The sequence below is a fragment of the Orbicella faveolata genome, unplaced genomic scaffold (assembly GCF_042242905.1).
Source record: "Orbicella faveolata isolate gen_17 unplaced genomic scaffold, um_ofav_v1 contig_26, whole genome shotgun sequence".
Taxonomy (NCBI): Eukaryota; Metazoa; Cnidaria; class Anthozoa; order Scleractinia; family Merulinidae; genus Orbicella; species Orbicella faveolata.
Genome location: NW_028301554.1, coordinates 893,301 through 906,037, shown reverse-complemented (window position 1 = coordinate 906,037; position 12,737 = coordinate 893,301). Strand labels below are relative to the sequence as shown.

The window sequence follows — 12,737 nt, the reverse complement described above, 5'->3', positions numbered from 1 at the left end:
TGTTGTTTGAGTTACGCTTCGTCTCTCCCCACTGACCGTGACAAGCGATTCGTGACGACTCGCAAAAGGGATTATAAAGGAAATAAAAACTGAAGGCGTGGGAATGCTTACTAAACATTGACACTATAGCGACACTTTACCCTTAAACTTTAACAATGTGGCGTGCAAATGTTTTTTTATGTCTCACTTACTCCTTTCAGTGTTGAATCATTTGTAGATGAGTACTGTCTGTGCTATATCTTTGAAAGCTCAACATTTAGCCTCTTCCAGGAGTTCAGTTAGTTGGGGCGCAGCACGAAAAACAGCGCGGGAAAAAATAAAAAAACGTCTCGCCGCGTTTTTTTTTTTTTTTCATTTTTTCGCGCGCCGTTTTCGCGATGCGCTCCAACTCACTGAGAGCCTGGAAGAGGCTACTCAACATTGGGAAGGGAAGGCGGTGCAGGAATACATTTGATAGCTGTGGCAAAACGGATGAAAGTCATGGCTTTTTGGGTCAAGAAGTGCGTCAATGTTAAGAATATTTGTTAACATATTCCCCTATGAGATGTTATCCTGAGGTCTCTCGGTACAAGATTAATTTCTTATGATCAGATATTAATTAATAGGTGGTAACTATCATTTCTGCCAATGAAGTTATTGTGATTTCATGACAGATATCGACGAATGTGAACTGGACAATGGTAACTGTCAAGAAGTGTGTAATAACACTCTCGGAAGTTTCGCGTGTGAGTGTAGAGCAGGCTTCACTCTGCAACCTGATGGGCGCACGTGTGGAGGTAGGACACATGCACAATGGTCTAGTATACTACCTTTAAACGGGAATGCTTTTACAATCGTCTGTAGGGTTTAATCAGCGTTTTTTAATACAAAGTTGTGTCTGGCCAAGGAAACTTCTTGGAACTAAACGTGACACTGCAGACGAGTTTGAAAGTTGCTTCTCTTCAGTTGAAATTATAATTTAGTCACATAGATTTAATGCAGAAGTAGTGAACTATCAGCAATTAGTATATTCTCAGCTCCGACTATTGCATTTCTAGCTCTCTGATTGGCTCAAAAACTCCGACTATGAGCCATTAGTCGGAGTTTTACCTTATATGGAAAACAGTGCGCCAAGTTTAAAAATTTTCCGCTCTGTAAAATTGTTGAAATAAAAATCGGCGGCAAAAACCCGATTAAGAATATACTAAAACAATTATTCCATTCGACCTTGTTGGATATGAAGTGATCATAACCAACTCGCGCTACGCGCTCGTTGGTTATTTATCACTTCATATCCAACGCGGTTTCATGGAATAATTGTTAAATAGTCCCAATTCAAGCTAAAGCAGTTTCACATTTTTTTTTTTGTTTATTTGTGTCCATTACTCTTTTGTCTTTTCTGTAGTTTTTCTTTCAAAGCAATTAGACAAAGTAACCCGACAGGACTTGGTAAATCATCATCTTAGCGTTTGACACTAATCTTTGCATGATTACTGTCGCTAACACTTTGGTTTCTGGGTTCAACATGTAGATTCTTCTTTCTGGTCTGAACACTTTTCTTATCGTTCTAGCGTGGGGAACTACATTTTATATATGTACAATATATATTTCCCTCGTTTATCACTTTCGCTATCCTTAAGACCTGTATTTCTAACTCTTTAAATCTATTTTGGAGAAGTTAGCTTGTGATTGCTATTAGAGCTCTAAGGGCTAAAATCTACTCGTTTGGAGTATTAACCCTGGCAATTAAATGATATTTAAGTTAGAGAGATACTCTCTTCACAGATATAGACGAGTGCTTGCTCAGCTCGGACATCTGCGGATCTGGAAACACTTGCACCAACTCTGAAGGCGGCTACTACTGCACGTGTGGGGCTGGGTACGATTCATCGGTCGACCGGAGATCCTGCATTGGTATGTGTTCACACGTCACGCGTCACGTGATATTTGGTGTATGGCGTTATGGGACAGGTTAAACATAGGCCGCAAATACCAACTGCTTTTTGTGACTATTAAGCAAATGTTTGTGGAGTGCTCCCGTTTCCTAGCATAGTCTCTTAAGACGGTTCTCTAAAAAGCCTGGGAAGGTTTCTGTGAAAAACTGTTTTAGGCTGCTTGACCCATAGTTAATAGAGGGAAATGGTTAAATACGGTAAACATCGAAGAAGCAAACAAACAGGCTAAGATTTGTGTGGTAAGGTTCTTGATCCTGCACATCTTACTTTATGCTCATTGACTATGCATGAATTACAAAATTGAAATGCTTCTATTGGTTAATTGTATGGGCACACATAACCACCTTTTGTATTTTTCCAGGTTTTGTGCAGGGTAAACCCCATAATAGCCGACAAAAACATACGTACAGCAAAGATTTTGCCAGGTTTCCTAACCAGTTCCCTCTATTAACCACGCTTGATCTGACTACAACATCTCAGTGTCGTTGTGCTTCTCCTCCTTGAAAAAGTGACTGAGTGCGGGGATGAATCACAGAATGTTTCCGTATTTGATACATTTACTTTACCCTACGCGGCATTTTCAGTACTAATTTATCCAGCCAAATATCTTTTAAAAAAAACTGTACATCTTTCTCCCAATTTTTTCTAGCTAACATAACATAACGGTGATTTGGCCATGAGCAATGATTGAAAACTATGCTTTCATCGTAAAAGAAAGTATACTTTATTCTTTTCCAGATGTAGACGAATGTCAAAATGATCCTCAATTGTGTAGTAATGGCGTATGTCGTAACACTCCTGGCTCGTTTGAGTGTCTGTGTGGTGTTGGATACGTCCTGGCCAAAGGAACAACTGCCTGTATTGGTAAGCCATTACTGTCCCATACGTGACAATTAGCGTTAGACCGACAGCCATACCTATGTCGTTTCGTGTTTCGTGAATCACCTACGTCATATTCGTGTTCATTCGTCTGTAAGTAGGGATTGCGATGAATTCCGACGTCTTTTTGTGTTCGTTTGTCGGTAACATGGACTAACGATGAATCGCTGACTTCAATTTGTGTTCGTTTGTTGTTTTCACGTGCTGAATCCATGACGTCATATTCGTGTTCATTCGTCTGCTTCGCGAACGGTCATGAAATTCCCGACGTGCTTTCGAGTTCGTTCGTCGATAACACGGAGTCTGAAGTTAAATACAGTATGCGGCACCCTTTCGTGAGCATTTGCCGGTTCCCACGAACTCTACCGTTCAATCGCCGAAGTTTTTTCGTGGCGCCGTCGCGATCGTCGGAACGAACTCCGAAGACCTTGCTTCTGTTCTCAGGTTCTGCTTTAGAGGGTTTTGCGGTGTACTCTGTTCTTAAGCGATCTGATTGTTTCTCTTTAGATGTGGATGAGTGTGAAATAGACCTGGCCCAGTGCGGTGGAAATGCTTACTGTACCAACACCATAGGCAGCTTCCTTTGCACTTGTAAACCGGGATTCGCTGGAAGCGATAATGAGTGCATCGGTGAGTACATACAACATATGAGAAGTCATTCGTCTACTTTATTGTTTAAGCTGCTAAGGTTATTGCTGTTATTTTTGGTTGTTAATTATATTTATGGTGGTTACTGAAAGTAATATTGTCAAAATTATGCTATGATGAACGTTGTGTATCAATAAGGGCGTTGAACGGCGTTGTGTGTGTTTGTTTTGTTTTGTGTTGTGTTAGCTTGCGTCGCATAGCGTTAAGTTACGTTGTCACGGCTCTATTACGTTTCGTTGTGTTGTTTTGCGTTACGTTGTGCTGTGGTGTGTTACTTTGTATTGTGCAGCATTGCTTTGTATTACTGTGTTGTGTTTTTCTATACATTTCGTTTAAGGTTTCAACTTCAAAGCTTGACGTGTATAGCAACAATTTTCATATGTGGCAATCTGCAACGCAGCCTTTTGATAATGTTCTCGTACCTCACTGTTCAGATATCGACGAATGTACTACAGGCGCTGCCCAGTGTCACTATAATGCCACGTGTGTCAACATCCCAGGCTCTTTCAGCTGTGTTTGTGAGCCAGGTTACACAGGAGATGGCATAATCTGTAATGGTAAGTTATGTCAGTATTGTTTTTATTGGAAAATTCTTATTCTCTTTAAATGTTAATAACGTACGCACTGAAATTTTGTGTCGTTGTGTTAGTCAATTGATTTTGTATTGCGATATATGTTTTTCTTGCATTTTGGTCAATAATGTTCTAAAGATGTGCCCGTAAGATTTGTTTGTTGGTTTTTAGATATAGACGAGTGTCTTAATGAGGACAGTCTCTGCGAACACGGACAGTGTACCAACAAGGCTGGCTCTTATGAATGCGAGTGTGAGATTGGCTACATACCAGCTGAAGATAAAAAGAGTTGTGTCGGTAAGACTTTACTTCTTAACAGATTGTTCTGTAGTTTCCTTAAGGTCAGCATCCCTTTAAACTGGACACTCCCAAGACCACCTGTCAGAGATGCCATATGTCAGATGCCAGATGTCGTATGTCGTATATCAGATGTCATATGTCAGATGTCGTATGTCAGAGATGTTAGACATAGAGATGAATTTGCTTGAGATATGTTTTCGCCTATTGGAGGTTTCGGTGTACCTCAGAAAAAGGCCCACTTTGGAGAAGTTTTCATGATAGTCAGATTTCCGACACGGAGGCTTCCTACTCTAGGGAGGTTTCCTCCTTTAGAACTTTATAGACGTTTCTGTTTTAGAGAGATGTCCCTCTCAGAGAAGTGTTCGTGTAAGATAGGTGTTCACCCTGCAGAGATTTCCGCTTTTGAGAATTGCCTGCCCTAGAGTGATTTCCACCTTAGAGAGGTGCCCCCCCCCCCCCACAGAGTATCTGCATGTGTGCATGAGGTTGCCGAGTTCACCGAATTCTTCTTCATTCCTCTCTCTGCAGATATTGACGAGTGTCAAATGTTTCCCTTGTGTAAACATGGCCGTTGTGAAAACATGCCGGGAATGTTTCGTTGCATTTGCGATGACGGCTTTCAACTGGATAAACAAGGAACAAACTGTACAGGTATGAGAAGGGGCCACCTTCTGTGGTTCTAATTCTGAAATTACACTAACATAACGCACTCTCTCTGCGTTAATCTCTATGTGCGAAATTGCTTTAAAGCTGTTTTCATTTGAATGTGTAAAAGTAATTGGTTTTGCATCAACTACGCTACACGATTGGCTTAAAAAATTCCCGCCACTTTTTCATCCAATCAGAAGTAAAACAGAAACCAATTGTGACTCGCTCGCACAGGTTTTCCCGCGCTTCGCTTCAGCTGCATGTCAAATACACTTATTTGTCCCCTGAGCATCCCATAATAGCTATTTGAAACAATAGAATTCAAAATGGCCGCCGTATCGCCGAAAAGGTCCATTACTTCGAGTTTTAATTGGTTCACTGTATTGTCTGTGTCCTTTGTGATTGACCAGGGTGAAAACTGCTCTATTGTTTCATCCTTATTTATTTGTCGCCAGATATCGATGAATGTTCCGTGACTGGGATGTGCATCAACGGTCGGTGCGTGAACGAGATGGGTACATACCGCTGTGAATGTGACGGCGACTTCATTCCTAATCCCGAAGGCACAGGATGCATTGGTAACTGATTTACACTGTTGCATACGGAAGGGGGGCGGGGGGCGATACTCCCTGTAATGGCCAGTACGGGTAGGCTCAACCCGAAAGGGGAATCTTTTTCAGGCTTCAGGTATATAAAAGGGTAGGGATTTCACAAGTTGAGGTATATGAAAAGATAGAGAAATCTGTCATTTACTATAGTTATTTAAAAGGGCCTTTAATTGAAATACTTCGAACAGGCGCACCTTATGGCTGTATCGTTCCATTCATTGGACATTATGAAAATGACAAGGACATTTCCTTTATTGGCGAATTATTGATAATACGGAACAGTTATGAAAATATGTGAAGGGGGTACCTTTTTCAATTAAGGGTATACGAAAGGGCTTCCTTTTCTGTTAAAACGGTAAACCGACAAAAGAGTAAGGGGTTGTACCTCGGAGTGGGCCCCTCCTGTATAGAACTTGGTAGAGTACCCCCCGGGTTTTGCATACCTATAAAAGTGAAAATGTTGTGACACTCCGCTGAAACGCGAGAAGTCTTTTTTGATTCCTCTCCTCTTTGTAGACATGCGCAAAGGCCAGTGTCATTTGAGTGTTGTGAACGACACGTGTGTGAACCCGCTGCCATCAGCTTACCGCGCTGTTTGCTGTTGTACGTCAGGAAAGGCCTGGGGAGAGCCATGCGAACCGTGTCCTCAGAAAGGAACTGGTGAGATTAGAATTAAACATTCAATAAAATATTTGTCACGTAATTTGCTGACATAAAACGATAACTAGCTCCTTCAGATACAAATCTGAACAAAGATTGGCCTCTTACCCTTGCTAGCCACTACATCGTATTTATCAGTCTAGATCTACAGTCTTACACTTATGAAATTCATGGCGAGGACGCATTTGGCTAAATGTTTTGACAATCCACGTACATAAAAATAAAGTTTATTGCCCACTTTGGGTCAGTTTGCGTTGCAGGTCTGGTAACGTGGAATTTCTTTATAATGTTTCTCCTTCTTTTTTTTTTTCTTCTCTTAAAATTTTTATAGTTTTTGTGCTAAAAATTGATGGAACATAAACATTACCTACTTTTTTACAATTTAAAAACAACGCTCCCATTTGAAAGCTTTTGATTACTGTTTGTTTGCCTTTCTTTTTTGTTGAGTTTTCACTTCTATTCTCCTTCACTGTGATGATGTACGTCTTAATTTCTTTGTTTTTCAGAGGAGTTTCTTCGTCTCTGTCCCGGTGGAATAGGATTTGTTCCTGATCCATACACTCTTGTCATTAAAGGTAGGTTCTTTATAACTTGCTTTATGTCTTTAAATTGTTGTAGTTTTATTTCTTAGCTTGTTGTCTTGCTTGTTTGCTATAGATGTCGATGAATGCCAGGAACTTCCAGGAGTTTGTAGTCAAGGACGGTGTATAAACACACTTGGAAGTTTCAACTGCTTCTGTCCTCAAGGATTCAAACACGACATTACAACTGGAAAATGCATCGGTATGTTTAACTATCTATTGGTAGGTTGAAGGCCTTTGTTCATAAATGTTCGCCATTTTTGTTTGCAAAGGGACGCTCTTAATTCTTCCCTCGCTACAGTTAAGTCCCTGAACTCTCCCTACCCCACCCTTAAAAGTCTTGGACGCCCCTTTTTGGAGAGGGGTAGGGAGCAAGACTGTACTATCCCCACTCCCCAGAGATTTGAGACAAGATCTGAAAAATTTTATACTGATCACGTGGCTCTACGTAGGTCCTTGTACTATCTGTGATTGGTTGTTGCTTGGTTACAAATTTTCGCGCGCAAGTATTAACCAATCATAGACAGAAGGAAACCGGCGAGCGATACAGGCTATCCCCTTAATTAAGTTATTTTAAAGAAAACGGACCTAGAATTTGTCGCGGTTTCGTCTTTTTTGACAAAATAGAACTCAAGGTCAAAAGTACAGATCGTATCTTACTTTTTTCTTAGATGTGGACGAGTGTAAAGACATTGCATTCATTTGTGGCCTGGACGGTATATGCATCAACAAGAATGGCAGTTACGATTGTGTGTGTCCCGAGGGACAGAAACCAAACCCGAAGGACAAGCGCTGTGAAGGTAGGTAGCCATGTTGAACCGGTCTGAAAACGCCGATCAGATACCTGCATTTGGTTACAGTAATGTTTTTTCATATCACACAGACATGCGACAACAGCAATGTTTCATGGACGTGGAAGGCGAGACGACTTCCAAACCAGTTTGTAAGGGCCAGTTTTCAAAGAACGTGACGCGGACTGACTGTTGTTGCACTGGAGTGGGTGTGGCATACGGCTCTGAGTGTAGACTGTGCCCCAAGGGAAAAACAAGTAAGATTCAACATCAAAATTCTCTTTACCGTTCTCTTTACATGTCCTATAGTACAAGTTAGGAGAATTTAGCTGTTTATCAAGTCAATTGCTCATTTTTGCTGATTTTCTGTAATCTCCTTGCGCACATACTTGACTTTGTATTGCAACTGAGAGGAGAAAATAGATTTGATAGTTACCTGGTCTGAACTATCAATAGCACATGTGCCTTGTAGCACGCGTTTTGATTAGTTCTTTTGACAATTTTGATTTTAGTTTCGTTTTACCTCGGACCAGTCTTGACAGGATTGATTTTCTAAGGTTTCTCTGCTGTGCAATTTCCGGCAAATTTGACTACCGTAGTTATCAATTGGCAAGGGTATGAGTAAACCTCAATAAAGATGCCACAATCGTTACTTAAATCGTCACGCAACACTTTGGAATCGAACAAAAGTGTTGCGTGACAACATAGATAAAGGATGTGGAAGATACCATTCTAGCCTGAGATTTGCTGTTTCTTTCCTGCAGTCGAGTGGGTAGCCTTATGCCTGGGTGTGACGTTTGTAACGCCAACTACAAGTGTACTAGTAACCCCATCCTCACCTGACCCCCCTGAGGTCGTTCACCCCAACGGAACAATATTTCCTGTTGGCACCACGACAACGCCAACCACCGCAGCCCCGCAAACTAGAGGTAATGTAATAACCAGGAAATATTACGCTTAACTTAATGACTATTCTAGACATTCCTAACAACTTTAAACAAAGGTGTAAATGCGTGACAGAAATTGTTGTCTGATGGTGCGTTACAACAGGGATGTGCGTGACTTGTTTTTGTTGTGTGACCATGCTAGCATTGGTGAAAATCAGAACAGTACCTTCCGCAGAGCAAGTGATCATGGGATGTTTTGTTGTTTTGGTTGCGGTGTCAGGTGAATTTGTGGTCAAGGCGTCTAACGGCCGAAATTCCGACTGTAGAATTATCGGGTCTAGCTAACTTGATATTCGATTCGCTCAGCCAATTTCCGTACCGTTAACTCTCTGTGGGAAGGCTGTGAAGTAAGTCTTAGTCTAGTTCTGACTCTCTTTTTGTCACGAAACGCTACAAGAGCGTAGCTTTGCGTGACAGAGATAGGGCCAGAACAGGACTGGGTCTGTCTGCAACGTCATAAATACATCTTGAAATGAGGGATTGTTTGGGTGCTGCAGACTATTAAAGGGTGTTTTGTAAGACAAAGCACCAGTCGGACGTAAACTACTTTCAGTGTCTAGGTTGATGACTCCTTGCTTGGTGTGATGTAAAGCTCAATTGTCAAAAACTGAACTTGTTGTTGCAGAAGTCAATGAGTGTGAACTCTTCCCAGAGCTGTGTTTGTACGGCAAATGTACCGATACTCGAACCAGCTATCGGTGTGAATGTCCGCTTGGATACACACTTGGTCCGAGAGGAGTCGTTTGTAAAGGTAAATACGACATTTATGGACTGGCCAGTAACCTGATGATAACATTAGTGACTACTTCCCATTAAAATAAGATCACCAGGAAAAAAAACCAACAGCTCTTTGTCTTTATACAGTATTAAACTGACTGACTTTAATACTCCTAAAAGAGCTTGGTCGCAGAAGGAATATTTCATTTTCAGAATTTTTCAAGCTCAGCGTTCTCAATCTTGCCCTGCCGTAAACAACCTTGTTCTTTTCTGGTTTGTTCCCTTTTGTATTGTATCGCCTTTTAAGCGTGTTTTTGTAATAACAGTAACAGTATTTTCTCACTCAAATTGTTAATATTAGGACTAGCTGCTCTTAGGAGTATTTTGTATTTTAATTTTGAATTCATCTTAGCGAATATAGTAGTTTTAAGTAGTAATGTTATTGTAAATAGTCGTGCGTTTTTGTCATGAGCCCCTGACTCGGGAGATTGGGCTACCACTCCCTACGTTTACGACTTGAAATAAAGTTACCTTACCCTACCTTAGCAATAACGATCACGATCACGATCACGATCACGATCACGATCACGATCACGATCACGATAACAATAATAATCTTTATTGGCTCACAATATAGTATGCTACTTAGTGCTACAGTGGAACCTCGATTTAACGAACCTCTATTTAACGAAGTCCTCGATATAACGAACGATAGTCTATGTCCCGGCCAAAGTTACGGTAAAATGTATGGAATAGAACCTCGATATAACGAACCTCGATGTAACGAATTCTTCGATGTAACGAACATAATCCGGAAGCCCAGACGTAAAATCTACCTCGATATAACGAATTACAATGTCAACACGCGACAGAAGATAAACGCTGAACAGATCAACAGTCAACAAATCCTTGTAATCCTTATGGTAAAGAGACAGTAACCTTTCAGTCAACGGCTTATTATATGTCATAGACATTGGCACTATAGTATTTCGACATCAATTAACTTCTGCTCTGTATCTTCTTTGAAATCCGGAAGTGTTGGGTAGTGCAACATAAGAACACTAAAGCCCGTTTCCTTGTTTACATAGACAATTTTCTGTATAACCTCTGTATGTTGCAACATTTTTAAATCGCTACTCTGAAAGCATCGTTCTTTTGTAAACAAAAGCTGCGCGTCTGCTCAAAAGTGAAAATAATTGATACTGGAAGCCACCATGTATCTCAAAACGCGGCACTAATTGCACTGAATTGCGTGACAGAAGTCACCTGTGTTACAGATCAGTCATTAACTATGACCTCGATATAACGACCATTTTGGTCGTTTCCCCTCAAATTCGTTATATCGAGGTTTTCGATATAACGAACCCTCGATTGAACGAACAAATTTGGCCGGTCCCCAGCGACTTCGTTAAATCGAGGTTCCACTGTATTTAGAAGTTTGCTTCGATTTTGAAGGAATATTCTTACTTGATAAAAATGACTTAATGTGTCGTAACATAGGTTGCGCGTATGTAAATGGGCTTGTTTTCTCTTTCGCAACAGACGTGGATGAGTGTAAGATGACTCCATGTAAGAATGGCAGCTGTTTGAACACGTTTGGAAGCTTCCTCTGCACTTGTCCTCCAGGATCAAAACTCGACATCACAGGTCTTACCTGCATAGGTCAGTGAAGACTATCAAATATGTCACGCTGTTATTATATTATTATTACTCGATGTGGTTTTTCTTCCTTTTCATTGGCCGAGAGCCCACCGCGTGACGTGCAAATAACTGCCTTCAAATTATGGTTTGCTCGTGCGTAATTGTAACCACATTCTTGTGTGATAAATGGCAGATCGCTTCCCTGAGCGGTCAGAGATTGATTTAAATATGAAAACAAACTTGGCGATCGAATGATAAAACGATTCGGTTATCGCATAATATCGTGATTTGCCGGTATCTGGCATCTCACAGATCAATTAAACTGCTCGCAAATAATTGATCTGCTCGCCACTGACAAATCATGATATTTTGCTCAACCTTGTCCGAAAATTGTTCATTATTCGCGCTGGGCCTTAGCTCATCCCAGTTCCCTCTCGCCTCATCAATCATATTTAGCTCAATACGTGAACAGGTCGAAAGACAAGTCTGAGATCAGATCCGAAAAATTCTTAGCTCTGCAGAGCTGCTTGCAACGTCTTATTGGTTGTTGCTTGGCTGCACATTTTCGCACGCAAAGTAATAACCAATCACAGACGCTCTGTTTGGATCTCTGTGGAAACACCAAGAGCTTAAGGATGTTTACCATTTAACCAAACATTCCGGAAATTTGGGTCAGTATGTAAATGGTAAAACAATTTTGCCGCGACCAACCGGAAATTTTCCTCAATAAACGGAACGTCTTGAAAGGTAGTCCAAAATTTCCAACCACAAGATCTAAATGGAAAATGTGCTTACCATTTTCAATTCTTCACCAGTTTCAGCCGCCATCTTGGACTTGCGATCGGGTCGAACTCATCCTAGGCTCTCTTGGTAAATTAAGGCTTATTATGTAAGATGGTAAATGGCCAATCCAGACGGAACTTTCCACCAGGGATTTTTGCTTACCATATGCACAAACCATTGACAAACCGGTATCTCCGTGTAAATGAAAAACAACCTATGATTGACGTGTACACAAGGAGAAATGTCACTGAGTATTGAAACGTGTTTGAAAACCCTACGGTAACCGTAGCATCAGAAAATGTTATATGATGAAAGTTATATGCGATATTTACACGATTAAAATTTATTACAGAGCTCTTCTTACAGCAGCCGTTGTATTTTGGTTTGTTTTAAGATTTGGACGAGTGTCGCGAACCAGGTTACTGCGATTACGGACGATGCGAAAATTTCATTGGAGGGTTTAACTGCCGTTGTGACAGAGGCTTCGTTAAATCAAACGACAACACGACTTGTGTCGGTAAGAGGAATGAGGTGTAGTAACTTTATTTAACGAGGGAAACACTTTACAGTCCTGGACTGAGAAACCCGTGGCCCCCACCGAAATTACAACAATAAAAAAGTTACAATGAATGAAACAATATATACATAATTACAGTGATTTAAAAATTCCTAACTATGAATTATTACGATAATTAAAATTAACCTAACTATATACGTGCAATAAAGGAATAAACGTCGAAATATTAACTGTTTAAAAAATGGCCAATATTAGCGTACCCCTCCTTTAGGTATTTGATATACAGCTGTTTCGAGAAAGCTTGTCGGACTAAAGCGTAAAAGTGCTTGCGACAACCCCGAAAGTTAGTATGGGTAGAAGTACAGAGCTGCTGCACATGCTGAATACTTAATCAGATATAGCAACATGGCAAACGTCAATTCTTACGTTTTCTTTTTCGTCAGACTTGTGGAACTAAGGTTCTTTTCGCCACATTAAAGAATTTTCAACTAAACGTCATGTAACGGTGAAA

The 12,737-nt window shown here is 40.7% G+C and overlaps 1 protein-coding gene across 2 annotated transcripts in view; it reads left to right on the top strand.

The window, feature by feature from the left end:
- Nucleotides 1–12,737, top strand: part of LOC110068861 (fibrillin-1-like) — a 74,776-nt gene that overhangs the window by 34,121 nt on the left and 27,918 nt on the right. For both annotated transcript variants that reach the window (XM_089296200.1, XM_089296198.1), the window contains 17 exons: nucleotides 654–776; nucleotides 1,765–1,893; nucleotides 2,673–2,798; nucleotides 3,321–3,443; nucleotides 3,896–4,018; nucleotides 4,205–4,330; nucleotides 4,862–4,984; nucleotides 5,437–5,559; nucleotides 6,106–6,249; nucleotides 6,756–6,824; nucleotides 6,907–7,032; nucleotides 7,502–7,630; nucleotides 7,714–7,878; nucleotides 8,386–8,550; nucleotides 9,194–9,319; nucleotides 10,828–10,947; nucleotides 12,104–12,226. In XM_089296200.1, coding sequence (XP_089152326.1) covers nucleotides 654–776; nucleotides 1,765–1,893; nucleotides 2,673–2,798; nucleotides 3,321–3,443; nucleotides 3,896–4,018; nucleotides 4,205–4,330; nucleotides 4,862–4,984; nucleotides 5,437–5,559; nucleotides 6,106–6,249; nucleotides 6,756–6,824; nucleotides 6,907–7,032; nucleotides 7,502–7,630; nucleotides 7,714–7,878; nucleotides 8,386–8,550; nucleotides 9,194–9,319; nucleotides 10,828–10,947; nucleotides 12,104–12,226 — 2,163 coding nt within the window. The remainder of the gene's footprint in view (nucleotides 1–653; nucleotides 777–1,764; nucleotides 1,894–2,672; nucleotides 2,799–3,320; nucleotides 3,444–3,895; nucleotides 4,019–4,204; nucleotides 4,331–4,861; nucleotides 4,985–5,436; nucleotides 5,560–6,105; nucleotides 6,250–6,755; nucleotides 6,825–6,906; nucleotides 7,033–7,501; nucleotides 7,631–7,713; nucleotides 7,879–8,385; nucleotides 8,551–9,193; nucleotides 9,320–10,827; nucleotides 10,948–12,103; nucleotides 12,227–12,737) is intronic.